Genomic DNA, 26,720 nt, shown 5'->3' on the forward strand with positions numbered 1-26,720 from the left:
TTGTAACTTTTTGTTTATAGCCTCTCCTGGTCCAAGCATCGGGACTGCTGAGTTTGTACCTACGGTTTACCCATCAGATTTTTAAAATTATATTCCACTAAGTCTGATTCTGTGTTAACAGGTACAGCAAGCTCATCTAGGCACAAAACGACTGGACCACCCAGTACCTCAGGTAATTTACTTTCAGGAAATTTATTTGTGGCTTCTGGTATTTAAGGAAAAAACACATGTGCACATATAGATATAAATTTGAAAGCTTCTGTTGGTTACTAACTTACTGGGACAGAATAACACCGTGTCACCCTGTTTAAAATATTGAGTCTCTTAATGCATCCTTAGTAAAAGATTTAGGGGACCAATGAGAGACTTAAAGAAAATGTATGACTAAGAGAAAAAATAATGTTTGATGGAAATTTTAATAAAGCATAAAAGTACTCCTCCTTTATTGTTTAAGACACATTTTTAAACTGTTCTCAGTAAGTTAAGAATATAGACTATGCCCTTATAATCTGAGTTAAGTTAATCCCTGGTAAAGAGAGTGGTTAAATAATAACCATATTCTGAAAAGTATTTAAAATGTTTCTGAAATTCCTACTTTTGTTATTGGTATCATCCTGAGTTTTAAGCCTGACTCTGAGATTTCATACCAAATTAACTTATGTATCTCAAACGGTTGCTAGAATTATAAAAGTGGATTTGAAATTCAAGGCACCTGACAATTCCCCCTAGGAAAATTACATTTTCCATGTTCACAGGTAAGTTTATTATTAGTGTTAGGAAATAGAGAGGCAGACTAAACTGTAACTTGGGCTTGTTTGTTTTGTGGCTCCTGATAATGATTTGGTTATATGCTATTTTTCAAGAGGAGTAGACAGCTCTATGATAGATACGGCAAGTCAGTGATTGTGCATGATCGAAATGAATCATCCCTAACAGATTTCAGAACATACAATGACTGATTTGACCTCAGAAACAAGAGCAGATCCCAGAGATTGTCATGCACATGAAGTTGTCAAATCCCAGTTCTTGAGGGCAATTTTACACATTTAGGATAAGGAACCGCACCAGTGGAAAACCACATTTAACTTCTCACTTAAATATTCCATAACCTTGGAAATACATTTTGAATCAATGTATGCTTAAATTTGAATATTATTTATATCTTGTGTTGAACAGAAAAAGCATCCCATGTTCCAGAAGCAACCCCCACATACTCCGAAGCAAACGAAGTTGCTGGTAAGTAAACATAATTCAGATGGCCGTTCATAGGTTTAGATCCAACCCAGAACCTTTAACAGTTCACGAGATAACTAAAACATGAAGCTAAATAAATAAATAAATAGAAACAGGACAAAAACCCTTCACCTGTCTGGTTGACCACTGCATGTTTGAATGACATCACATTCAGTTCACACTCTTTGTCTCTACTGCACATGAGTATAGCCCATGAAGTAGTCTATGTGCGTGTACATACACGTTCATACTTTATCTAATTCTTAAACTCGTTTGATATGAACGGTACCACCTTCACACAGGATAAAAAAATCTCTCTCCGCAAAGCAAAATGAATGAGAAAGCTTCAGCTTCCTTCCCCTTCCTTCCTCAACTTAGACACAATAGTCTTTTTCCCAAGGTAAAGTAGAGGCTTTGATTAGCGTTGCGTTTTAGCCGGAAGTGGTCAGTTTTGTAGTGATGAGAAAGAAACAAAGGGGGAATAAAACACTTAGTTACTGGGCAAACGGAACCTTATTGTGATGTTTTGGTTCGCAAATAGATGAAGAAGCATCTAGAAGGTATGCTTATTGGTGTTAACAAGTGTGAATTTCCGCTCCAACTGCTGTGTAGGAGAAGCGGCTACGTGGGGCAAGGGCACGTACAAAGCTCTCAATGGCCGCATCTTTTCCTTCGAGTCCGAGTGCACATTCACTTTTTGCCGAGACTGTGCTGAGTCCGGAGAAGACTTCAATGTTGAGATCAAAAGGCATGAGAATGGTGACATCGAAGAAATCAAGGCCCTGATCGATGATGTTGGGATCTTGGTTGTGCGTGATACTATTTCTGTCAATGAAGAAAGGTAAATCACAGAATAGATCATCTACGGCTTAAAGAGTATTTTGGAGTGTGAACCAGAACCAACCAGCTCAAAAAGCCAAGTTAAGTAGACAGTCCGGTTTCAATGCGTGCCTGTGGCAAGCTAGAACACAAACGGTGGCTCTGTTGCCCAATTATTCCGAGTGTCTCGTTTTAGCGTGAAATGTAGACTCCGCAAAACAGATACTAGGACATCGCTATTATTTGTAGATGTGTTGAAAGCTAAAGACGAATTTGAAGCTCCACAAATTAGAAATCGAACGGATCAAAATACCTAGGCTTTCCCCCCACCCCCCCGAAGTAACTACTCAAATTTTTAAAGAGACAGGTTTTTAACTGCTCTCTGGCCTAAGAAACTGATGTGGCATTGATATTGTACTGGTAAATATTTCAAATCATTTGACGGCGATTTTGTGACAACAGACGGACATTCTGCCTGTTTGTTTTTCCCAAACGCCAAGGCTCCGTACATGCGGTCCTTGTTTGCCGGAAGCCCTTGTCCCCAGTCGTCCGGTTTTCTTCGCTAGCGCACACTGCACTCTTTTTTCCTATGCGTTTCAGGGTGCAGATGCCATTCAGCAATAAAATGATCCACATTAAGAAGCAAGGCGACCACTACGTTCTCAAAACCCGCAGAAAAATCTTGTCTTTGAGCTGGGGCAAGAACAAACTCTCAGTAAGTCGACCAGTGGTTTTCTTTGAATTTTCTGGGTCTAGGTCTCTGGTTTTTAGTCATAAAAACAAACACATGGGGAAAGGATAAAGCACGATTTGCTGAGCGATTTTTACATGCTCACGGTGCTGAGCACTTTCACGCCTGTTAGTCAAAGTACCTCAGCGTGCAGCCTGTTTTAGATGGCGTAGGATGGAGCGAACGCGCAGGTGAAGGAAAACTATGGGAGTCTCCATCGTGCGAATCAGAGGGTCTCTGCGCCTCTGTCTGTTTCCTGTGTCTTCTCTTGGGTTGTTTTCCTTTTGTTGCTTCGTCCCATGTCAATGGCTCGTTTATGTTTTAACACCGTATTTTTTATATCTTATATTATGTCCCCTTAGAAGTCTGTTTGTTTTCTAATGGGAGACAGAGGGTGTGACTCTAGATGGGAGGGGAGGTGGGGAAGAAACGGGAGGAGCACAAGGAGAGGAAACTCTAATCCGAATATATTATGAGAGAAAAAAAGTACATTTTCAATAAAAGATATAAAATCTACCCGAGGGCACAGCACAAGTGGAGTCAGACTTGTTCCAAGTTGCAGTCACGGTTTCTTTAAGAAAGGCACCCATCTCTCAACTGACCACGAGATGGCACGGGAGGAGCCCCTGCCCTTTGGTTGGGTTAAAAACTGTCTTGAGGTGTTATCAAGATTTTACCAACATACCAATGTTCTTTGTTTTTAAAGCTCACTCTTTATAGCCAGTACATAACCTGTGGTCTTTGTGGCAACTTCAACAGTGTCCCAGGTGAGATTTGACAGACGATTCCTCAGAAAATTACTTTCTAAAACAAAAGGTAAAGGTTTTCCCATTTAGATAAATTTGCTGGTAATTTGCACCCGTTTAAAGAACGAGAGACTCTTAGAATCGAAGTATATTTATCTTGCCAAGACTGTATGCCGCTCACCAACAGAGCACAGAGAAATGACTCTTGAAATAACGCTCTGACTTGCAGGGGAAGAAGATATTGATGAGCACATTGCCAATAGCAAAATTTCCAATGACTGCCCGAGCGCTTTGAGCAGGAACAATGAAGTCTGCGAGGACGGACTCCAGGTGGGAAAATCTGGTTTTGCCTCTCAGCAATTTTAGCACTCTGAGTTATTAAAATAAAATCTCAATGTGAATTTAATGTGGTAGGGGGGGTGTATGAAAAGAATAAAAGACTACAGCAGTGAAGGAAACTAGTCTGCCCATTCATACCGTAAAGGCATTCACCCTTTTGTAGCCGTGGCAGGAGGAACTGAGATCAGCTTATTCAGCAGGGGCTGCTGGCATGGTGCGTTTGCATTTCTGTGTTCACTGCAGGGTACTTGGGAGCTCAAGACCAAGATCTGCTGCCCCGATGCATGTCCATGTGATAACTTCCTCCACGTGTGCTCTATTTCTTCCCCTCCAGCCCATAGCCACCTCTGCCTTTCCACCGTATATTTGATTGCCCTTAACGCCTCTTAATATAAGTGAGACTGATCTCACTGGGCCCGGGCCTTGTCTTTGTGTATCCGAAATTACTGTGTTGCTTTTTGGCCATGGGTACAGAAGAGTTTCTTCTTTGTATCTGAGCTCACATTTCTATTATTTTCTGACTTTGTGTTGACAGTCATTCTGGTGGGTTTGATTTATAGTTATCTAACAGTTGACGGCATTTCACAGACTCCTGTGAACTTTCTTGTTTCCCTTTTGGGAAATGTGTGGCCTGATTGTGTTGTTTTTGCCTCATGGAGTTACATGAGCTCTTAATAAACTTTGTGATCAGCCCTTTATCAGATCATGTCTTGAAAATATTTTCCTAATCCGTAGGTTCCCATTTAAATTTTTTGTTTCGAAATATCCATTGTTTCTTTTGCAGCACATACAAAAATAAATGCAATGAATTTATTCATTTTTGCATTTGGTGGTCTGAGTTTTCAGCAGGACATATCATTTCCACTATAAAGGACACTGTACTTTAGGGTCACCTGTCCACCCATCTACTCATAAAATGTAGGCAGATCAACAGTTTAGGGGCCAGCCTAGCTTTGTGCAGCCATAGATTTTCACCAGTTATCACACCTCGGTAAGCTCTTCTTGCCCCTCCGTTTTCTCCTGATGTTCATGGAAACAGATGGCTACTCAATCTCTGAGACCATCGCAGCAGTTTGAAATGTCAGAGGTGAAGCTTCCTTCTGGGTCTGCCTTTATCAACTACCTAAGTTTAAGGCTTCAGTCAGAACTCAATGGCTTCACCACACAAGAGTTATGGAATATGACATTACAGTGAACCAAAGTGTCTTTTCTTTGGCATTGTTCGCAACACCGCCCTTCCCATTGCATTTTAATGACATGTGTTTTGTTTTGCAGTATTGTGACAGGATTATTGGAACGTACTTTGAGAAATGTTCGAAAGTTTCCCCTTTATCCAGCGAGTACAAAAACGTGTGCGTCGATGAGTACTGTCGAACTGGAGGGAACAAGCAGACCACATGTAACACCTACTCAGAACTGGCCCGCCTGTGTGCTTACGACGGTCCTGGCGTCTTTGAACACTGGCGAGATGATTCTGCGGTGGTTTGCGGTAGGTGCCTCTCTTCCTAACAATTGTAGGTTGTTCTGAAAGAACTCTCCTAGTTCAGGTACATCTCAAAACCATTATCTTGAATAACTTTCTAAGGGGCAGGGAGGGAGTGATGAATAAGGAAGTCTTGTCTCTAGCATGTGCTAATGAGGAGGTGGAGGGTCACTTTGTGATATGACTGAGACTTGTTGCAGAATCTTGTGTTAAGGTCTTAATTAGAAAAGTCATCAACGGACTGGAAGGGGAGAAATGTAAACTCTATAAACAGTAACTGAATATCTTTAATAAATTAATCAATAAATAATTAATAAATAATTAATAAATTAATTAATAATTGATATTAACACATTAATTAACAATTACTAAATTAATTAATAATTAATAAATCAATATTTTTATTAGTGATTTGTTTATTTATTAGTTAATAAATAAACAATGATATTTAAAGTATTTTCTTATTTTAAAAGATTAGTAGATTGTAAATAAGAGCTTTATACAAATGTAAATGTAATTTATACTTCGATGCTTGGGTTAGTCTTTATTCAACTAGAAACCGACTTAAACATGAGATGAAATTAAGTGATCCCACTGACTTCTCCTCTAAATTTAAAACTACTCAGCAAAATAATGCTTGAGAGACGGCCACCATTCAGTTCTATGGAGTATCCAGAATTATTTATTTGTATCTTGAGAAGAAGAGTCAATGAAACCCGTTTGACAAGACCACTGGAGAATTGCCTATTTACTCTGCTTGTTTCCCTATAATCTTCTTACAAGTGTGCATGGCTTTTGTATCCCTTCAGCAAAGCAGCAGTGTCCAGGAAAGCACATCTACAAAGAGTGTGGACCTTCAAATCCTCCAACCTGCTCTAATGTGGCTCCATTTCAAGACAGTGAATGCGTGAGTGGCTGCACCTGTCCAGAAGGTAACTTACTTATGAGAGATGGTCATGCCATTACAACCACACTGGACAGAGTACAGCAAACCATAGCTCTAAGGGGCTATTGCAACAGGTGAATTGTTATTGGTCCTCCGACAACCCATGAAGGAATGTCGACACGCTCGAAGCTAATTAACGCGCTTTTGTGTCTAGATCCTGAGTGTTCTGGTACTCTACAAACTACACGGAGCCTAGTAGGTCCTGTCTCTATGGGGCAATAGCTCATGCTGAGAAGATTTTCGCCTATGCTGTTATCAGTCAAAATGAAGATAGATCACTTACCCAATAGCCATTTCAGGGCACACTTACACTTGCTTTAGAACTAGTTCACGAGGGGCTACAGTTGTGAAAGACTTCTCTGACATTCATGTTATTTTGAGACTACATCTATGCCTGTATTCTAGGTTACCTGTTGGATGATATTAGAGAGAAAGGAAAGTGTGTATTAAAAGAAAAATGTCCCTGTGAATCTAATGGGAAAGTGTATAAGCCAGGAGAAGTCCGAGAAGGCCCCTGCGGCTCTCAGTGGTATGTGTGCTCTTTTGTAATCTATGTTTAATGGATGTTAAGATAAAAATCAGAGTTTTTAAAATTTAATTCAGCAAAAATTGGATGCTTTTTAGAATTATACAGGCCATGGGTGAAAAAGAGAACGGAGCAAACAAACAATACAATCACTGTGTCAGTGTTTTTACATTCCTGGCATATTACTCTTACAGATTCGGGGCAATGAGTCAGTTACCCAGAATTCTCAGAAATCTTAAAATTATGATGACTTTGAACATACGTCTACTAGTCATCACACTTTAGTGTTTAGGTAACTCAACTTCTGTTTAAAGCATGGATACACTAAGATTAGCAGTGCCTACAAAGAATTACAGGACTATTCAAACAGTTAAAAGCATAGTTTAAAGTGAAGGTCTCCACCAAGGTAACATCCCCTCAAGGAATGCCATGTGGACATTGCTCATTGAAGGATTACTGTGTACTAAGAATCTATAAGCCCTTAGGAGATCACATAAAGGACCCACACGAAGTAGGTTATTTATGAACTCCTTAGTAAGTAGTTTGCTTTCTACTGTCTCTCTTGTTCTCCTTAATGTTATAGTTTAACCATTTACATTTGTCTACAAACTATCTGTCTGTCTGTGTATCTATCTATCTATCTATCTATCTCTCTATCTATCTATCTATCTATCTATCTATCTATCTATCTGCCTGTCTGTCTGTCTATCTATCTATCTATCTATCTATCTATCTATCTATCTATCTATCTATCTACCTCTCTCTATCTATCTCTATCTCTATCTATCCATCCATCCATCCATCTATCTCCACTATAGACTGGGATCTGAATATGAGGATGAACATTGGGTATTTTTCTTTCTTTCTGAGATTTGGTAACCTCACTCAATATTATAATACATTCTAAGTCCCTCCATTTTCTTGCAAATTTTGTGAGTATACTTTTCTTTAGAGCTAGTTTTTCCATATATGTACCAGATCGTTATTATCCATTCACCTGTTGACGGACAGCTAGGTTGGTTCTACTTCCGTATATAGTAAATAGAGCTACATTAAACACGGAGAAGCAGTAGGTCTATTATAGGGAATGGAGTTCTCTGGGTGTACACCCGGGAGCACGATAGCTGTGTTATATGGTAATAATATCTTCCTAAGACTCATTGTCTCTATGCCTCTGTAGGACATTGCAAAGTGTAAGTTCACCCTGCAGTTCAGTTTGCACCAGTTGCCTTCATACTAATAGACAAACCTCCAAGATTTATGTATGTTTGGGTCATGACATTATTTCTTTTAGTAAAGAAAAAAAAAAAAAGAACCCGAAATGGTTTAAAATATCATGAGATCAAAATTTATCAGACACCTCACCAAGGCTGTTGCCGGGTTGGAAATGATCCGATGGGACTTGCTCACACGTTGGTTTTAGATGTGAGGTTCTAATGCTGTAGTGTTTGCCCAGCATCCAGAAGAGTCACGTCTGACTCACCTTTGCGTTTAACAGCACATGCCAAGAAGCAAAGTGGTCTTGCACCGAAGCTCGCTGTCCTGGGATATGTAAGGTGGAAGGGAGCTCCTTTACTACTTTTGATGACAATAAATTTAGCCACCCTGGAGACTGTCACTTCTTGGCTGTCCACGTAAGTATTTGCTTACAACGCTTGTGAAAAATTGTACAAATTCTCAACTAATTTAAAGCACAATTCATGGTATGTATGGTTGGTTATTTTATACAAGTATACAATGTTTTTAGAGCATACCCATTTTCCACTTCCCCCTCCAAGATCCCTACCCCACAAGTCATCTTCATTCTCTATTCCTCCTTCTCCTCTTTCTCATTCTCCTCTTCCTCATAACTGAGTCCAATTATTGCTACCATTATGCACATAGGTGTAGGGTTATCCATCAAAGCATGGGCAACCTTCCGGGAACTACACCCACAAGGAAAACAGACTCCTCCTTTCTCAGCAGCCCTGGATGTCCAATAGCTCTTCTGCTTGTTGTGGGTCCTCGTGAACTCCTCCCTTGTCTAAACTGGAATTTTGACAGCTTGATGTTGCATGAGTCTCGGGTAGACAGCCACAACTGCTATGTGTTCATCAATGAAATGGCTCTGTCATGTCCAGAAGACATTAGTTTGTATAAGTCCTCACAACTTCTGGATGTTACAAGCTTTCTCCCCCATCTTCTGTGATGTTCCTTGAGCATTTTGGGGGAAAGGCTTCTAACATGAATATTTCATTTAAGGATAATAATTCAGGCACTACTTCTTGTACTTTGACTAGCTCAAACCTCAGCATTTACTACCATCTAGTGCAAAAACAGGCTTCCTCAATGAGTTGAGAATTGGTCTAGTTGTTGGGTCTAAGGCTAGATACTTGCAAGGGAGTCTGATGTCATGTTTAATTATAACAGTAGTGGGTTGTCCCCAAGTGTGTATAATCTCCAAGGCAAAGGCTCTTGGTCACGGGTAGAGTGCCAGGCATGGATGCCCTCCTAGGGAGCAAGCCTTAAATCTAATTAGAAAGCTGTTAGTGGGCTCCATAACATTCATGTCATTATTACACCCATAGGTATTTCTTGTCTGGCTGATTGCAGCTCACAGGGTTTGCAACTGTGTCCGACTCTTGAGGACTCTACTTCTCTGGCAGCTTGCACAGTTTCTTCCAACACTGGAAAGGCTGGCAGGGAGGAAGTAGCTGTGATATTGAGTTACTGTGTAAAGTAATAAAAAAAAAAGACTGCTTTCAAATTATTGGTTATACCTATCATCTTGGTTATACCAGTGTCTTCTTTTGATCACAAATTGATATATCACCTATTAATATTATATCATGTATATAGGGTTGTGGGTCCCATGTCCCCTCTGCCACAGGGCTCGGCTTCTGGGGGAGGCAGGGTACAGGAAGTTGACTGTGCTTACCCCACACTGTCGCAGGATGGGTGGTAGGCTGTAGGGAAGTCCCAGGAGAAGGGAAGCTCCAAGGGTGGGGAAGTGCAGTCTGAGCTGTGGGACAGCGGGGCTGGCTTGGGCATCCCAAGGGCTGTCTGGTTCTCAAGCTCTTGGACACCCAAGGCACTTCTGGGCACTGCTGAAGAGCTGAGAATGAGTCCCCCCCCACCCCAGGCTTGATTGAGCTCAGGGCACAGGGTGGTGGTTCTGTCTGGTCCCATGATGACAGTCCTTGGCGTGATGGCAGTGGGTTGGGCTTGGTGGTGATCATAACTGGGAATGCAGAGAGGCCTTCTAAGGTAGACTAGATGGTGGTGGTTTTATAGGCAAGGCCTTCTCCATGGTTCTGCATGGCGGATCCCAATGAAACGAGGTAGCCCATGATTTTAAGGCATTTATTGTCATGGCAGAAAGTGGATGTGTAAAACCGTACCCCACTTCTTAGGGTGGGCCTGAGATTAAATATTTTTTGCAGGGAGGAATGTCTGGGAAGGAAAGCTTGTTGGCTAAGCCCTCCAGGCCCTTATGTACCTCATTAAAACGGAGATCTGTCTTAAGCCTATGTGACCACAGATCACTGTCCTCTACATGTCGAGGGGCTTGGGGCATTGCCCTTATGTAACTGATGGCCACAAATCTATGAGGGGGCTGCAGCTATGACAGGGGCCTGGTACCCAGGAACAGGCAAAGCTCCTAGAGTCCCTTCAGGGTCTCTGGGGCTTCTAGCCTTAGCTCAACCAGGACCACGATACCTTTCATGGCCCCACACATGTACGCTCTGATCATTTCTTGCTGAAGTAAAGTTCAACAAGCCAAATGTTAATGGATTAGCCTTCTAAGTACCTAGGAAAGCCATCACACTCGTCTGCTTGTCTGGATACACTCAAAAGTGCTTCACGCAACCTGGTCCTTTACATAGTACAGCATCATCTTCGTTCTTCATTATCCCCTGAAATTTATTTTTAGCCTTTATTATACAACAGAGGAGCTCCATTGTCTGATGCCTGCTGTATTTTCACTTAGACTCTTCTTGGTACTAAAATTGGAATTAATATGAATCTCAATAAAGGGACAGCTCCATTTTGTAGCTCCTGTCTTCAGTGGGTGTGAGGCAACTTGCAGATGGCAAGGCGAGAGGTGGATTAATATGGGCAGTTCCCAAAGTGTGGCTTCTACTGCTAAGATCCACTATCTACAGCGAAGATTCCTGTGTAACAAAAATAGTCTCTCGTCTTTCTTATTGTGCTCCCCTATTTTACTCTGAGAACTAGGGACAGGGGAAGAGAACGAGAAGCCCATTAAATCAGATAGAATGGATGCTACTTCCACATCAGTGGTTCAGAGACCTCCATATTAGAGCTTTGGGTCCCATGACATTTCACATCAAAATGCAAAGCTTCTCAAGTTAAAAACCTCTTTCATCGTATCCACACAGACACCACAGGGTACTCAGGATCCAAAAGCCATTTCCAGTTTAGTTCCTGATACTCCCCACAAATCACCACATGTACGTTGGGTGTGAGGGTAAAGATAAAAGAAAAAAAAAACACATTGCGGTAGACTGTCCGTCAGTTGTACAAAGCATAGATTCCATATGATACCCAGATCATTTATGAGGTGCTGTCTGCTCCTGTGGGTACCCCAGGGGACTGGATGGGGTTTCTAGATTCTGGGCAGAGAAACTGTGCAGATTTAAGTTTGTTGTGAACAAATAACGTGGTAGCACATGAGAAAATTCTTAAACAAAAACAATAATTGTTTTACAGAATGATGAAATCTCTATCAGCGTTGAGATCCATCCATGTGGGGATGGTCAGACAGGATCCTGCTTAACCAGTGTTATGGTTCTCCTGAATTCTGTAAGTATTTGACCTTCCTAAGGTTTAGCCAGAGCAAAATCAGATCAGTGATAAAATCCGGAGAAGGCTGATGAAGTTGATTCAGCGAATAAAAGAGCTTGATATGAATGGGTAGGTATATGAAGCCCAGTATCAAGGACCGTGGGTTAGCTGGGAATGACTACACACACTCAGAACTTCAGGCCTCTAGAGCAGAGTAGAAAGGCTCACTGGGCTTTACTGGCCATCTAGCCTAGCAAACCTCAGTGAGATCCAGATTCAGCAAGAGACCCTGTCTCACTGGGATAAGCGAAGGCATGACCGAGCAAGAATCCCAATACCCTGTTCTGCCTTCTGCAGGAAAGAGCATAGGCACAGGAACCCTCCCATCCCCATACTCACACACATGAAAATTACAAAAGGGAATTAAAAAAAGAACACACAGTTTGGGGACTAGGGTGATGGCCAGCTTATACTCACTGTGGACTTCATCCCTAGCACTAATGTGAAGACAAAGAAGGTTCAGCCTGGCCACATTGTCTATAATTTCTGGACAGGGGAGGGAAAGAGAGTAGGGCCCAGGGGGCTTGCTGATTGGTCAATCTTGACAAATTGGCAAACTTCAGGTTCAGTGAGAGATCATGTCTTAAAAGAACAAGATAAATGGCAATTTAGGAAGGTATATAAGTCTGTGACTAACACACACACACACACACACACACATATGCATGCATGCACGTATGCACATACACACACACACAAAGAGTCAGAATTTTGAAGAATAACGACCTTGCTGTGTAAATTAAATGTATGAATAAGATTCCAGAAAAACAATTATATTTCTAGAAAAGTTGGTAAGAGCCAAGATTCTGAAGCATAACCACAATGAGCACGGATATGTAGTTGTGTGGGAATGGCAGGCCGACCATGTGTGTTCGTTACATAGTCACACTCACCGTGCTTTTAAAGGATGTGCCCCAGCTTGGTTTCTGGTGCTTACCAATGGTTACCATTTCTTCCTTGTCAGTAAACTAGAGATGAGGCTTCTTCTCCAGGATTGGTGTGAGAAGCATGAAGCACGGTGTAAGAATGGTTTTATCAATATTCGTAAATAAATCCTGTAGAATTCAACATGTTTTAGTGACATGAAAATTCAGCTTCATGTAGTACACGAAAGATATCCTGGGCTAATGGAGTATTTTGGATTTTAGTCTACTTCAGGTAACAGATTTGTGTTCAACCGTGATGGGACAGTCACAAAGGATGGAGTTATAATTAAAGGCTATTACTATTCAGGTAAGGTTAACGAGAGTATTCAAGAACATGTGCGAGATGCGTTGATTTCCTCCGTTTCTAAAACTGACGTGCTGATTTCTGTGGTACAAACTTCTCTACAGATGGAGTACAGATCTTCAATTCATCTTCTTTGTACATGCAAGCGGAAATACTCTCTCACATAAAGTTGCAAATACAAATGGTTCCTAAGATGCAGTTGTACGTGTCCTTGGCCCCTGACACATCCACAGACACCGTAGGTAAGTCCTCCAAACACTCCTATCTCCAAGGATCCGACACCATTCATTTCACATGGCAATGTGCTATAATGAGAATATCTCATATGCTGAGAGATTGGAACTTTTGCTGGACCTCTCAGCCAGAGATAATTATACACCTTGAGGTCACTTAAGACATGTCTGCTGTCCTACTGTGCACTCAACCTGCTTATGTAACTTGTATTTACGAGAACGATGTAACAACCGACCTCCATTCATCACAGAGTCAATACCAATTTTTTTCAACAATTGATGTATTTAAACTTTTTGAATTAAGTATTTTACTTAGGGAGTGGGGAAATGGCTCAGCGGTTTAGGACACTTGTTCTTGCGGAGGACGCAGGTTCAATTCCATTCCCAGCACCCACAGAGTGCCTCACAAGAGTCAATAATTCTACTTCCAGGGGATTGGATGCTCTCTCTCCTGCCTCTATAAATTACAAAGCATTCATGTGCTGCATTTCTGTACATGCAGGCAATACACTCATGCACATATAAAAAAGAAATCTAAACAAAATATAAAGATTCTTATTTAGTGGAAATGTTAAAAATATATTTTTTATGTCCTTTTATGGTCCTGTGTTCTGGGATTTCTGTGAAAAACCCATGGATGAAGTCTGCAGTTTCATAACTTTTTACTTAATGTGTGCCGATATTGACCAAACACATTTGGAGTATTTCTAGCAGCATTTTCAATAGAGTAGCCAAAAGGTCGTGTAGGTGGAAAGTCTAACCTTAGTTCTTCTGTGCCATTAACATTACACAGGTCTCTGTGGTTCCTTCAACAATAAGGCAGAAGATGACTTTATGTCAAGTCAGAAAATTCTGGAGAGCACAGCTCAGGCATTTGCTAACTCCTGGGAGATGATGCCTTGCCCTAAGGGAAGCCCCTCCTCCTGTGTCAGCATTGAAACAGGTGAGAGCCATTGAGAATCTTTGTTAAAGCTTGGTGCTGGCACTTGCAGGTTTATGCTGACAATCATAAGGACACATCTGATCGCTCTGCCTCTAGCTACACTTCGTTATACTGACCCAGTTTTAGAAGAAATAGAGAAGTAGTTTGGCTTGAGTGTGCATCTCAAGAAAACCCATTTGTCATTGGTAATGCATCTCTGTTGTCTTTTATTATACCTCTTTTTCTTATACAGTTACAGAATACTGGAGTTATGGACCAGTTTAGAAGTCATTTAATTTATTTTCCTTTCTCTATTTTAATGGTGGATATGATCATTGATTTCCATGATGTGTATCCAAACTGCTTAGACACTTGGTTGGTAATACCAATCCCAACAGAGTTCTAACTACAACCTGACATGTGTATGAAAGGCTTTCATTTATTCCCATAAAAACTCAGAAGGCACAATGTGATGTGGCCACTGTCGACATTAATACAGACATGAACAATAGAGGCAGAGGCCCACGATTTCCTAGGGATCACAGATGATACTACAATCCGAACACTTGAAAGCCAGTCACACTGAGCTTCCTCCTGTGGTTGTGCTAGCTATCATGAGTGCCCCATGTCACTCTATCTCTAGATAAGAAACACAGTGTGTTAGCGTGTTAACCAGTTGCTTCTAAATGATTAGTTGTCCTGTTAGTTAGTTGAGGGTGGTTGCAATGAAAGAATTATGAGAGTAAACAAAAGGATGAATTTCTTATGAGGAACAGTTAATATATGCTCGGCAGAAAAGAGGCCAGGACTCTGTAGTAGTATATTAAAAAATCTGATTTCCAGTGCATTATATTTGATATAATAACAGCATAGATTAAACTGATCTTGGAGAAGATATTATTAATAGGAGTAGTTTCAGAAAAAGTTTAGTGACAGCTTGTGGCTGATTTCTTAGAATATTGGTCATGGGTTGCTTTCTGAGTCTCTTTTAGGAGTTCAGACTCCTTTTCATTTACAGTCACTATGGTGGTGTTTCTTTTCACCTCCCTTTATGGATTCTATTATTATGAACTTATGGTGGTAGAGATACTTTTAAACAAACAAATACCAGTTAAACCCCTTTCAAAAATAAAACAAGTGCCTTTGGTGCACTTTTATTGATCCGGGTGATGCACGGGTGTGATGCAGAAGAGATGGTACGTGAGTCAATTCTGTTAACGTGTAGCATAGAGACAGAAGATGTCGTGCCCTTCCCTTCTTTTCATTTGTATATGGAAACTGCGTTTCAGAGAAAATTTAGATGGATTAGTAGAAAACAAATCGTGAAGATTTTACCTCTGAGTGTGCTCTGTTTCCACCGTTATAGTAAACGTAATGACATTTCATTTGATCCATTGCTGCAAGCTGCTTTGGGAGCAAAACTCTGCACGGAGGCAGAGCTGTGGGAAGTACACAGCCTTCCCTTAAGAAGCTCTGATGTCGCCCAGGCTAACTTTGCACACTTTCTTCCAGAGAAGTTTGCCGAAAGTAACTGTGGGATTCTTCTCAGCTCAAGTGGGCCTTTTGCGGCCTGTCATCAAACTGTGGACCCCAAATTCTATCATGAGGTATGTGATGGTCGAGCATTTGCAGCACAGCTTGAAAATGTTCAAGTTCTTGTCAATAGATTAAAGTATATGCTTAAAATTAGCATGAGTCGAATAATTTACTGAAGTATGAGATAAACTAACTTTATAATATTGGAAAATAATCCCAAGTGATAAAAAGATTGAATAAGTGTTCCCTAAATGGGTTAGTACTTAATTAGTTCTTTTGAATATTTTAAAATATTTCTAAATGTCTCAAAGTACAATTTGATTCTGAGCTCGGGAGTGCACGGCTACTCATTAAGCCGCTCAGGTTGCCTGTTCTTCTGAATAACGCTAGAGTGTAATGTATATTTCTTTCTTATTTGAAAGGAATGTAAAAGATATACGTGCTCTTGTGAAAACAGTCAGGATTGCCTGTGCACCATCCTAGGGAACTATGTAAAAGCATGTGCTGAGAAAGAAACCTACCTTGTGGGCTGGAGAGATGGACTGTGCGGTGAGTGGGGGAGTGGCGTCGCAGGCCCCTCCCCATGCTTCTCAGCTTGCCGCATGCACCTGCCCTGGGGTGGGGAGACACATGCATTTACAAATGTGGACCTGATCCCTTCAAATCTTATTTCCTGTGTTCTATTTTTTCTCAGAATCATTGGCAAATCTTGAGTTTTAACATTTTGATTCATAATTTTATTTCACATACTTTCATTTTTAAGATAATAGGTACTTTAGAAACATGTTTTTTTAAAAAAAACCCAATATATATATTTTTTTTCATTTGTAAACTGAGAGCTCAAATATTGTACACAATATATCTTTGAATATGACTTCACACAGATTTACCCTGAGAAAAGAATATTAACTACCAAAAAATATTTCCAACAAGTAAGGTATAGAGGCTGGTATCTTTTCCAGCCCTTGGAAGCAGGAGGATTGTTGTAAGTTTAAGGACAGCCTGGACTACATAGTGTGATACAGTTCAACATGGGCTACCCAGCAGCATCCTGTCTCACAAAATTGGAAAAACAACAACGCCAGCAGATTTGTAGAAGCCCATACTCCTTGGGCATACTCAGCATTTCACAGGTCGTGTGCAATAAGCAACATGGCCTGGCTCACTCTCTCCAGGGTCTCCTCACAGCTTAATTCTCTTCTGTCCCCAACTTAGCAACAGTGAAGCCCACTTCCTTTCCCATCTCTAATGGTTTCTAATTGTTTCCCACTCTATTTGTAACGACCTCCTCTGCTATGTCCCCTCCACTCCTTCTAATCTCCATTCTACGGTAAATGTCAGATAATCTTTAAAGTAAAATCACGTGGAACTGGACCATCTAAAACACGTCAGTTCTTTCTCCTGGTTTAAAGGGTCCTATAACCACAGATAACATCCCTGGACTTAGAGATTCCTGAGTGTTTCAGGAGTGTTGCCGTGATGTAGAACTACCCTTCTCTGGGCTTCAGTCCCCAGGTTAAGTGACCTATTCATTCTCTTCCCACAGTACAGACCCTAGTTGTGCATGGAGTCGATGTGCATCTTGTGTTTTTATGGCACTTGCTACAGTTGCCCTTAGAACAGGAGCACAAGCCACACAAGGGCAGGGTGTATTTCCTAGCCCACCAGTGGGCTTTGTCTGAAGTGCTGACTGAAAAGAAAGAATGGAATATAAGCCAATGAGCAAAGCGTGTTTCCTGCACTCATCACCCGTAACCCACTTGGTTCTCTATAAACATCAGTGTGAAGGAAGTTCTCTTCTTTAGTGCACCCATAGTAACTACTGTTCGTGTCCCTTCCCCACAGAGGTCTCTTGTCCAAGTGGTCTTGTCTTCAACTACAAAGTGAAAACCTGTAACAGTTCTTGCCGATCGCTGTCGGCACGAGACCGAAGCTGTGATATAGAGGACATTCCGGTTGACGGATGTACTTGCCCTGATGGAATGTACCAGAATAATGAAGGGAACTGCGTCCAGAAATCCGAGTGTGACTGCTATGTTGATGATGAGATCGTGCAACCGGGCAAATCCATCCTTATTGATGACAATAAATGGTATGTAGTTGATTACATAGACTCTCATGGTACCACCTGCAGCAGATTACATGGATGCTTCTTATGACATTGACAAAGGAGTGTGTTTTTGTTTTCTTCAGAGAAACAGTCACTTGTCAGTGTGAAGTCTCCCTCAAGTCTATCATATTTTTTTTCCATTTTTCACTTACTATTGAGGCTGATTGGTATTTATTGATTGATTGAATGAATGATTGTTCTGGGAGCTCCACTGCACCATGGTGATCATACAGGGTTTGCCCTACTCTGGTTTAAACATCAGGAGAAATGTGTCTGGCAGCTTTTAGAAACAGGCAATGCAAAATGATTTTACACTCAGATAATGAACTACCGCCTTAGTATGTAGCATTCTGCAAACACTTGTAAAGCGTCTGTGTCTAGGGCTTGTATTGACTGCTATAATTATATAAAAGAAAGTAGCCATTGCCTTGTACACAGAAACCACACAAAGTGCTTGTTAACAGGAAGTAGTAGTTGCTGTCTGGGGCATTGGGGGATGCTTCCCAGCAGAGGCTGGAATTCGAATTCTCATAAGAACTGATTGTTTTTCCAGACAAAACTGATGTGTGGAGAATGATTTTTTGAACAGAATAATATGGTAAATACTTGAGAAATGTGGGGCACAGGAGCTACTGTGTAAAGTTATGCTAGAAAAAGATGGAGGCCAGGCCATGGCTCAGATCCCCTGTTCACAGACATCTATCTGATTGGGGTTCCAGGATAAGCTTTCTTGCCCTCTGTAGTTATTATGGAATCAGAATCAAGAGTTTATGGATTACATGATAGATCTCCACAGCTATGGGGTCTCTCAGTATGAGTGATCCAGACCACCATCAACTCGTGCCAACACTACTGAGCTAGCTAACACTCGTTTCCTTTCCATGACTCTCTCTCTCTATCTGTACCAGAGCCCCTGCTCTCTCACCAGGGTATCTAAAGCAAAGCCCATGTTTGGCTGAGCCACTAGCCTTCCTGGATAAATGACTGACAGTTGCCTAAAGAACAGAATGACACATTTAAGGCCAGAAAGATCTGGCTCCAATCTATTTCTACTACTTTCCCTCATTGTGTATCATTCTCCCTGCATCCACAGGAGATTCTTGGGAGCCTTGGAAACAAGACTTACTCTTTCTGCTCTTTGTTTTTCATTTTCTCAGCTAGATTAGATCCTGTGGCTAAACGTTCCATGATGTTCTCTGACACCCATAGAACTTGCACATCCGTAATAAGGTGATACCTTAGGATTTGGCAAAGCTTATACATATTCTTGTTACTGAGCCATATTTATACAATTACCCATAAATATTAATGTCTGAGGGATATAAAATATATGGTTTTGTTTTATTTCCAGTGTCTGTCAAGATGGAGTGCTTCACTGCCAAACTCCCCTTGATTTAACCTTACGTAAGTGCCCTGCCCTCATTTATTTCCCCTCTGATCCTCTTCTCTCCTCATCTCTCTTCCTCTTATCTACCGTTCATATATCTGTCTGTCTGTCTGTCTGTCTATCTACATATTTAGCCTATCTTTCCACCTGTCTATCTGTCATCTATCTTTATCTTTCCATCTATCTATCTCATCATTTCTTTAGCTCATTTTTATCACTCTATCTCTACATCACTATTACTATCTCTTTCTACATCTTATTTCTCTATATCTAACTCAACATGTCTATCTCCATCTCTCTTTATTTCTATCTCCATCTCTCTCTATCTTCATCTCTTTCTATCTCCATTTCCATGTGTCTCTCTCTATCTCTAACTCATCTTTCTATCTTATCTCTATCTCTATCACCTCTACCCATACTCTTTCGATATATACATATGGATATATATACACACATATATACACACACATATATATATATATTTTTTTTGCAAGGATAACAGTTCTTCTACCTTAGCAAGTGCTGGAGGTACAAGCATGTGCCAGAACTCCCACTTTTTAAATAAAGTGGTCAAAAAACAGATCAGAGCTGTATCTGAACAACAACTTGTTTTTCTCCTTGCAGAAAACTGTTCCAGAGGGGCTGAATACATAGACTGCAAAGATCCCAAGGCACAGAGAAGGACTGAAAGGACATGTGCTACCCGGAACATACCTGATTTTGAGGTGGGTAACATGACATCAGAGTGGAAACTTTTAAAAGTTTAAATGTTTCGTGGTAGATAGAAGCTACGGTTTATAAGAAAATAATTAGATCACGTGTATGTACGCATGATCCTGCACTTGTCAAATGCAGGCCCTGGATGAACGTTAGCTCTATTGATGCATTTAAGTTGAAGCTGATAGTGTTACATGGTGACAGAAGTGTTGATTCTCATGTTTTCTTGTAGGGTGACTTGCCTTGCAAACGTGGGTGCTACTGTCCTGTAGGAATGGTCCGTAACTCTAAAGGGATATGTATACATCCTGATGACTGCCCCTGCTCTTTCGGTGACAGAGAATACGAACAAGGAAGTGTTACTTCTGTTGGCTGCAATGAGTGGTGAGTAATAAGGAATTCACAGTTTATTGGTTTTGGATATCTAGAAAAGGGTAGTTTGCTGTTATTTTTTTTCATGGGAGTACAGAAGTCATATATAGGACTTTTTCAAAGAACAATGGCCAACTTAAGTTAGCAAAAGGTTTTATGTTTTGTGATATGAACTTTGTATAACATCATACCCCATGAACATTAGGCAATATAAGGAATGCACCTACAATATTTTAACCAAGAAACACTCAATGATTCTTTACAAATCAGAAAAACCATATGAATACTGACAAAATAATTATCACTCTTCCATATTCTCCTTTCAGTACTTGCATAAAAGGGTCTTGGAACTGTACCCAAAATGAGTGTCAGTCCACTTGCCACGTCTATGGAGAAGGACATTATAGAACTTTTGATGGAGAAAGCTACAGCTTCGATGGGCTCTGCCAGTATACGTTCCTTGAGGTATATTTTATACGTTTCTCTGCCCTTCATAATCATTCTTCATATGCTCACGAGTACAGGGGAATTTTATTTTTAAAAATTAGATTTATGAAAAGAGATCTGGATGTGTTTCTAGAAGGGAGAGTGTTTTCCAGTGTGATGCTGGCTCCGGCAATCCTGCTGACTTGGCGGCATGGCTTCATGAGATGTGTGACTGTGGGCATGCTAAGAGATCTGTGTTCAAGATTATAGATCTATAGAATGTACATGGAAAGTGTCCCTAAATGGGAGCACACATTGTGGCCCACACTAAGTGCTTGGTGAATGTTAGATGCTCTTTTTCTAGGTGTAACGGTAACAATGGGGACTGGAATCCCCAAGTGCTTCCTTGCCAAGCAAAATGACATAATTTAGCCCTGTTAAAATAAACCATTGCAATACTAAAATGACTATTATTGCTCCTAAAATTCATACAGACAGGGAGATTGAATAGATTACATTACTAACAAGAGACGGTTGTAGTTAAAGGACGAAATGTCTGATTTCCATTTATGCTTTGGAGAGGCAATTAAGCTTTTTCTTAGGTATCATCTAATGGGTGTTTTGGTGTTGATTAGTTACCATTGACTATCAATTTTTATATGAAATACTAAAGCAAATGAAAGACCTTTAGTGATTTGTAAAACTCAAAAGAAAACCGATGGTTGATGTAGATGACTCATGTACTGGAATGTCTATAGTAAAGTCTGGTCTTGTGTGGAAGCAATGGAATTGGTTTTGAATCAGAACAGGCTAATTAGAGCCAACTCTGCCTGACCATAAATACAGCCAAACTGATGCATTTTGGGAATTCTTTATCATAGTGTATGATGTATTCAATGTATGATGATTAAGGAATCATCAGAAGTGGATGTTACAGCTAAGGTCTATGTTCCTGACATTAATAAACTATTATAATTTACTTTTAACAGGATTATTGTGGCCAAGAAAACGGCACATTCCGTATTTTAACCGAGAGTGTCCCCTGCTGTGAAGACGGGCTTACCTGCTCCAGAAAAATCATTGTGGCTTTCCAGGTGTGGTACAGCTCCTCTTGAATGCCCTCTCAGACTGTGACCTTCAACTGAAAGGGCTCTGAGTCAAAACCTTCCTTTTAATTTATAGGATCAGAACATCATCTTACAAGACGGTAAAGTAACGGCGGTTCAAACTGCGGAAAGTGCGGATTGCGAGCGCAGTGCGAGCTCGTACTCGATCCACACTGTCGGCCTGTACCTGATTGTGAAGCTTCTGAATGGAATCATCCTGATTTGGGACAAATACACAAAAGTGTCCGTTATTCTGGACCCAAGCTGGCAGGTATGGACCTCTCTCACAAGCTGGGGAAATGAACATTTAAAGACATGCCTTCATAGGCCAGAGGGATGCCCATGGAGGGCTCAGTTCTCTTCAGCTACCATTGAGTATACTCAAATGACCAGATCTGTTAGGAACACACGTGTCTTGTTCCTGACGACCATAAACATGCATCTCATTTCCCCCACTTATCGTGATGGTTGTAGGTTCATAATGTATAGGATTTGTTATTTTGGGATAAATTACTTATATTCCTCATCTTCTCAGGGCTCTTATCATAAGGGGATGTTGGATTTTTTTCAAAAGCCTTTTTCTCTATAGAGATGAGTTGTCCTGGTGTCCATAATTTGATGTATTATGTATAATATATTTTATGTATATTTTAATATATTATGCTTAATATATTGTGTATAATATATTTATTGACTTGCACATGTCTCTGCATCTCTAAAATGGAAGCACTTGATCAAGCAATTGATCTTGTACTGTGATTTTTTGCCCCTTTAATCAACACAGAACAAAGTGTGCGGTCTTTGTGGAAATAACAATGGCGATCTTAAGGATGACTTCACAACCAGGCACTCTTCAGTAGCTGCTGGAGCACTGGAATTTGCAAACAGCTGGAAAACAAGTCAGGAATGTTCAGATACAGTAACTCAAAGCTTCCCGTGTGACTCGAACCCGTACTGCAAAGCCTGGGCTGAGAAGAAATGCGAGATCATCAGGGATAACACCTTCAGAGACTGCCACAGCAAGGTAGTGCAACTCTGAGCACCGCTGCTCGTGTGGGTCCTTCCTACACTGCTCCGAGCACCACTGCTGGTGTGGGTCCTTCCCACACTGCTCCGAGCACCACCGCTGGTGTGGGTCCTTCCCATACTGCTCCAAGCTTCACTGCTCATGTGGGTCCTTCTCACACTGATTCAGGCATCACTGATCACATGGGTCCTTCCCACACTGCTCTGAGCTCCACTGCTGGTGTGGGTCCTTCCCATACAGCTCCGAGCATCACTGGTCACGTGGGTCCTTCCCACACTGCTCTGAGCATCACTGGTCACAGGGTCCTTCCCAGACATTAGTGTGTTGTACTCTCTAGGTGGACCCCACGACTTATTACAATGCATGTATTGAAGAAGCCTGCTCTTGTGACATGGAGGGGAAGTACCTTGGCTTCTGTACTGCTGTGGCAATGTATGCCGAGGCGTGCAACGCAGCCGGAGTCTGTGTCTCGTGGAGAAAGCCAAACCTCTGCCGTAAGTGAACGCTGGTCTTCTAAAAGGTGTAGTTAGACAAAGGCTGTTTTCGTAGATGACTGCTCTTTCTCTCTGATTCCCCATTAAACACATGTTCTTAAGTCTAGAGAGCGTGGAACACTCCCTAACATAGGTATTCATGATGGTGAAAATACCCAACAGAAATAACACAAGGTATAACTGTTTTTTTTTTTTAGTATAGAATAAAGTTTATTTAGGGCGTGGAGAGGGGAGTTAAGAGGGTAGTAGGGGTGAGAGACAGACAGAGAGAGAGAGAGAGAGAGAGAGAGAGAGAGAGAGAGAGAGAGAGAGAGGAGGAGTAGGAAGAGGAGGAGGAGGAGGAAGAGGAGGAGGAGGAGGAAGAGGAGGAGGAGGAGAAGGAAGAGGGGAAGAGGAGGAAGAGGAGGAGGAGGAAGAAGAGGAGGAGGAAGAGGAGGAAAGAAGAAGAAAGGTTTAACATTTTGTGTTCAACTTTAGTTAGAAAGAGGAATTTGTTCATAGAGGAATTATATGGAGTACTGATGGTGAATGCATCTGCCCTTGATGAATGATGGGTTTGAGTGTTCATGTGTCCTAGGCATGAGCTTCATGTACTACTCTTGGTTGAATTCCCACATATATTTCCTTGATACTCCACCTTACTGAAAATGAACTTGAACATGAAATGAATCTCTATACACAGAGCTACATAACCATAATAGAAATCAACCAGCCCTGTCCCCTGAAAGCAAGGCATGATGGGAGATATTTTAAATTAATTAGAAGCATTGATAAGATAAACATTATATTCCACTTACAATGTTTACTGATATATCAACCTCTTTAAGTACCTTATTTGAAGAATGTTACATCTCAAAAGAACTTAATTTTCTCAGAATCTTAGTGAAACAGTATTCGTTGTAGCCCAGGATCCTCCAGAACTCTGTAGGCCGCCCAGGCTGGCCTTGGTCTTGTAGCGATTCTCCTGGGAAAGCTTCATCAGTGATTAGAGTATAGGAGTGAGCCACCAGCCTGCCTATCAGTCCCCCCCCTCCAAAAAGAGGGATTGCCTAAGACCATCAGAAAACAGATAATTACACTGTGATTTGTAATAGTAGCAAAGTTACAGTTATGAAGTAGCAATGAAATAATTTTATGGTTGGGGTCACCACAACATGAGGAACTGCATTAAAGGGTCACAGCTTTAGGAAGGCTGAGAAGAATCTCCAGATGAGCTGTAAAAGGGAAAGAGATAAACAAAGTCTGTAAGCAGCCCCCCCTACATGTGCGCTGTGTTGGCCTATATGGCAATTTAGATAAATCCAAAGACACTTGATGTGATGTATGACACATAGTCTGTCACTGGTGTCATAGGATCCTTGAAGAGAAAAAGAAGAAGAGAAAGAGAGGGGAGAGGGGAGAGGGACTGTGTGAGAAAGGAAGAGGTGGCTGGAGGAGATGAGGCAACGATCTGGATGTAAAGTGAATGAACAAATTAGTGGACAAAAAGCCAAAGGTAGTCTTGGAAATTGAAAGTTGGGAACTGCCACACTAGGGATGAAAGTAATTTGCTGCAATTCGATCATAGCTGTGTACTGTGACTACTACAATTCCCCTGGGGAGTGCAGCTGGCACTACGAACCTTGCGGTACCGTGACGGCCAAAACATGCAAAGATCAGGTCCTCGGCCAGAAGTTTTCTTCACTTTTGGAAGGTAAGGCGGACATAGTTAAAGATGCAGGGAAATGCTGCTGCCTTTAAAACCAAAGACTATTATTGCTTTCCCTCAATTCAGTGTCGGAGGTCCATAATTGAACGAAGTAATTTTTATTTTAGCGATAGTCCCATAGAACCTTTCATTGGGATGCAGACAGATGTCCTTTCTGGGGAAGAAGATGGCTCCGCTGTCAGTCTGGGTTTGCATGCACATCAACAAAGTAGCAAATCATTCAGGAAAAATTTGAATATACTTGAATACATTTAAAACAAGAATATACTTGAGAAGAAAACTTAACATTGACTATAGCTATTACCTTATATAGATTTATAAGGGAGCTTGCTGGTACCTCAGTCCTATTTCCCTCACGTGTCCGTGGGAGAGATGCTTTGCTACACTACACCTCAGCTCACAGAATCTTTGCAATGACTTCAGAAATGTACGCGAAGCACAACGAGGTTCAGTAATTGGAGGTGAACTGTGGCTTTTTGTTCCTTGCAGGCTGTTATGCCAAGTGTCCAGAAAACGCACCCTATCTGGACGAGAACACCTTGAAGTGTGTCCAGTTATCCGAGTGTAGCTGCTTCTACAACGACGTCATACCAGCAGGGGGCGCTGTTGTGGATGACTGTGGAAGAACATGGTACGCTCTGTGTGTTACTTTCCAGTGAGCAGTTCTATGACTTTGCATATAGGGGAAAAAAAATAAAATCACAACCACTGAATGGCTTGCAAAAATCTTTAAATCTTACGAGAAGACAGCAGAAAATGTTGCCATATAGTTTAGGGGAAGGACTAGATATAATTCTAGAGATTACAGATTGTACTTGCAGGTTTTCGACGATGAGACTGTACCAGGGAAACGTGCTTACTGAGTAATGAAGCTGAGGTTGGCGATTGAAAACCTGACTCGACCATGAGTCATTCAGTCGTTCTGGAAACTTTGCAGTGAGATGCGAGGGCGGGCATAGCAGATTGGGGAGCGCAGAAGCACGTGCTCAGCGCGTCACAGAAGGCAATTAGCTTAGCGCTCAATAAAGCCTGGCACCGAGAGTAAGGTGGAAACTCATTCTTCTCCTTTTCCAACTTAACTTTCAGCTCCTGTACGGCCGGCGAGTTGGAGTGCAGCGGTGAGTGGGGTTTGCTTCAGCTCATTTAGGAAATGTGAGATATAGGGACACGGGATCCTATGCAGGTCACCCACAAAACAGAAGCACACTTTTGATCGCCTGGGATCTGGGGCTCGCCCCATTCCAGCCTGTGTGGCTGTTGATAGAGAATCACTCTTCAAAGCCAGAGCTGCAAGGACGTTTCAAGGAACTTTCAGTGGTGGCTAATACTTGTGAGTGTTTCCCCTACCGTGTGCATGCCCAGACCCCTAATCGTTTAAGGAATTAAGGGGCCGGACAGATATCAGTCCAGGCAGTTTAATGAAGGAGTGGGACAGAAACAACATAGAAAGTATAAAAGCATACATTACAGATGAGTCCCGAGCCTAGGATGCTCAGTGATACAGTGGCTGTGCTGCTACCAAGACAGGACAAAGTCTTGGGTTCAGTCCCCAGAACCTCAATGAAGCAAACAGGAAACCTCAAAGAGTTTCAAAAGAACTTACGAACCGTCCCTACTTTGTATTAAGAACAGTAGGACATGACTGTGGCTTCTACGTGGCTTAAGATGTAGTGTTTTGTCAAAGTTCACAATTCCTGTCAATAATGGTCATCCGTGTTCATTTCAGAAACTCCTACGAACTCAACATCAACAGATAAAGGTACTATTCTGCTTCAAACGTGA

At 41.3% G+C, this 26,720-nt stretch overlaps 1 protein-coding gene across 1 annotated transcript; it reads left to right on the forward strand.

Annotated features, from left to right (window-relative positions):
• The first annotated feature begins 745 nt into the window (after nucleotides 1-745).
• Muc19 (mucin 19, oligomeric) lies at nucleotides 746-26,720 on the forward strand. Its single transcript, XM_032891005.1, has 29 exons — nucleotides 746-755; nucleotides 1,177-1,236; nucleotides 1,846-2,074; nucleotides 2,653-2,767; nucleotides 3,489-3,549; nucleotides 3,758-3,858; nucleotides 5,143-5,356; nucleotides 6,160-6,282; nucleotides 6,702-6,825; nucleotides 8,321-8,456; nucleotides 11,536-11,628; nucleotides 12,819-12,903; nucleotides 13,005-13,142; nucleotides 13,927-14,076; nucleotides 15,568-15,662; nucleotides 16,014-16,140; nucleotides 17,437-17,683; nucleotides 19,053-19,105; nucleotides 19,713-19,813; nucleotides 20,038-20,189; nucleotides 20,504-20,642; nucleotides 21,593-21,697; nucleotides 21,786-21,980; nucleotides 22,494-22,733; nucleotides 23,074-23,230; nucleotides 24,798-24,923; nucleotides 25,428-25,569; nucleotides 26,025-26,056; nucleotides 26,665-26,720. The coding sequence occupies exons 1-29, from the start codon at nucleotides 746-748 to the stop codon at nucleotides 26,718-26,720; spliced, it is 3,606 nt and encodes a 1,201-aa protein (XP_032746896.1).

This window comes from Rattus rattus, chromosome 1 (assembly GCF_011064425.1).
Source record: "Rattus rattus isolate New Zealand chromosome 1, Rrattus_CSIRO_v1, whole genome shotgun sequence".
NCBI classification, from domain to species: Eukaryota; Metazoa; Chordata; class Mammalia; order Rodentia; family Muridae; genus Rattus; species Rattus rattus.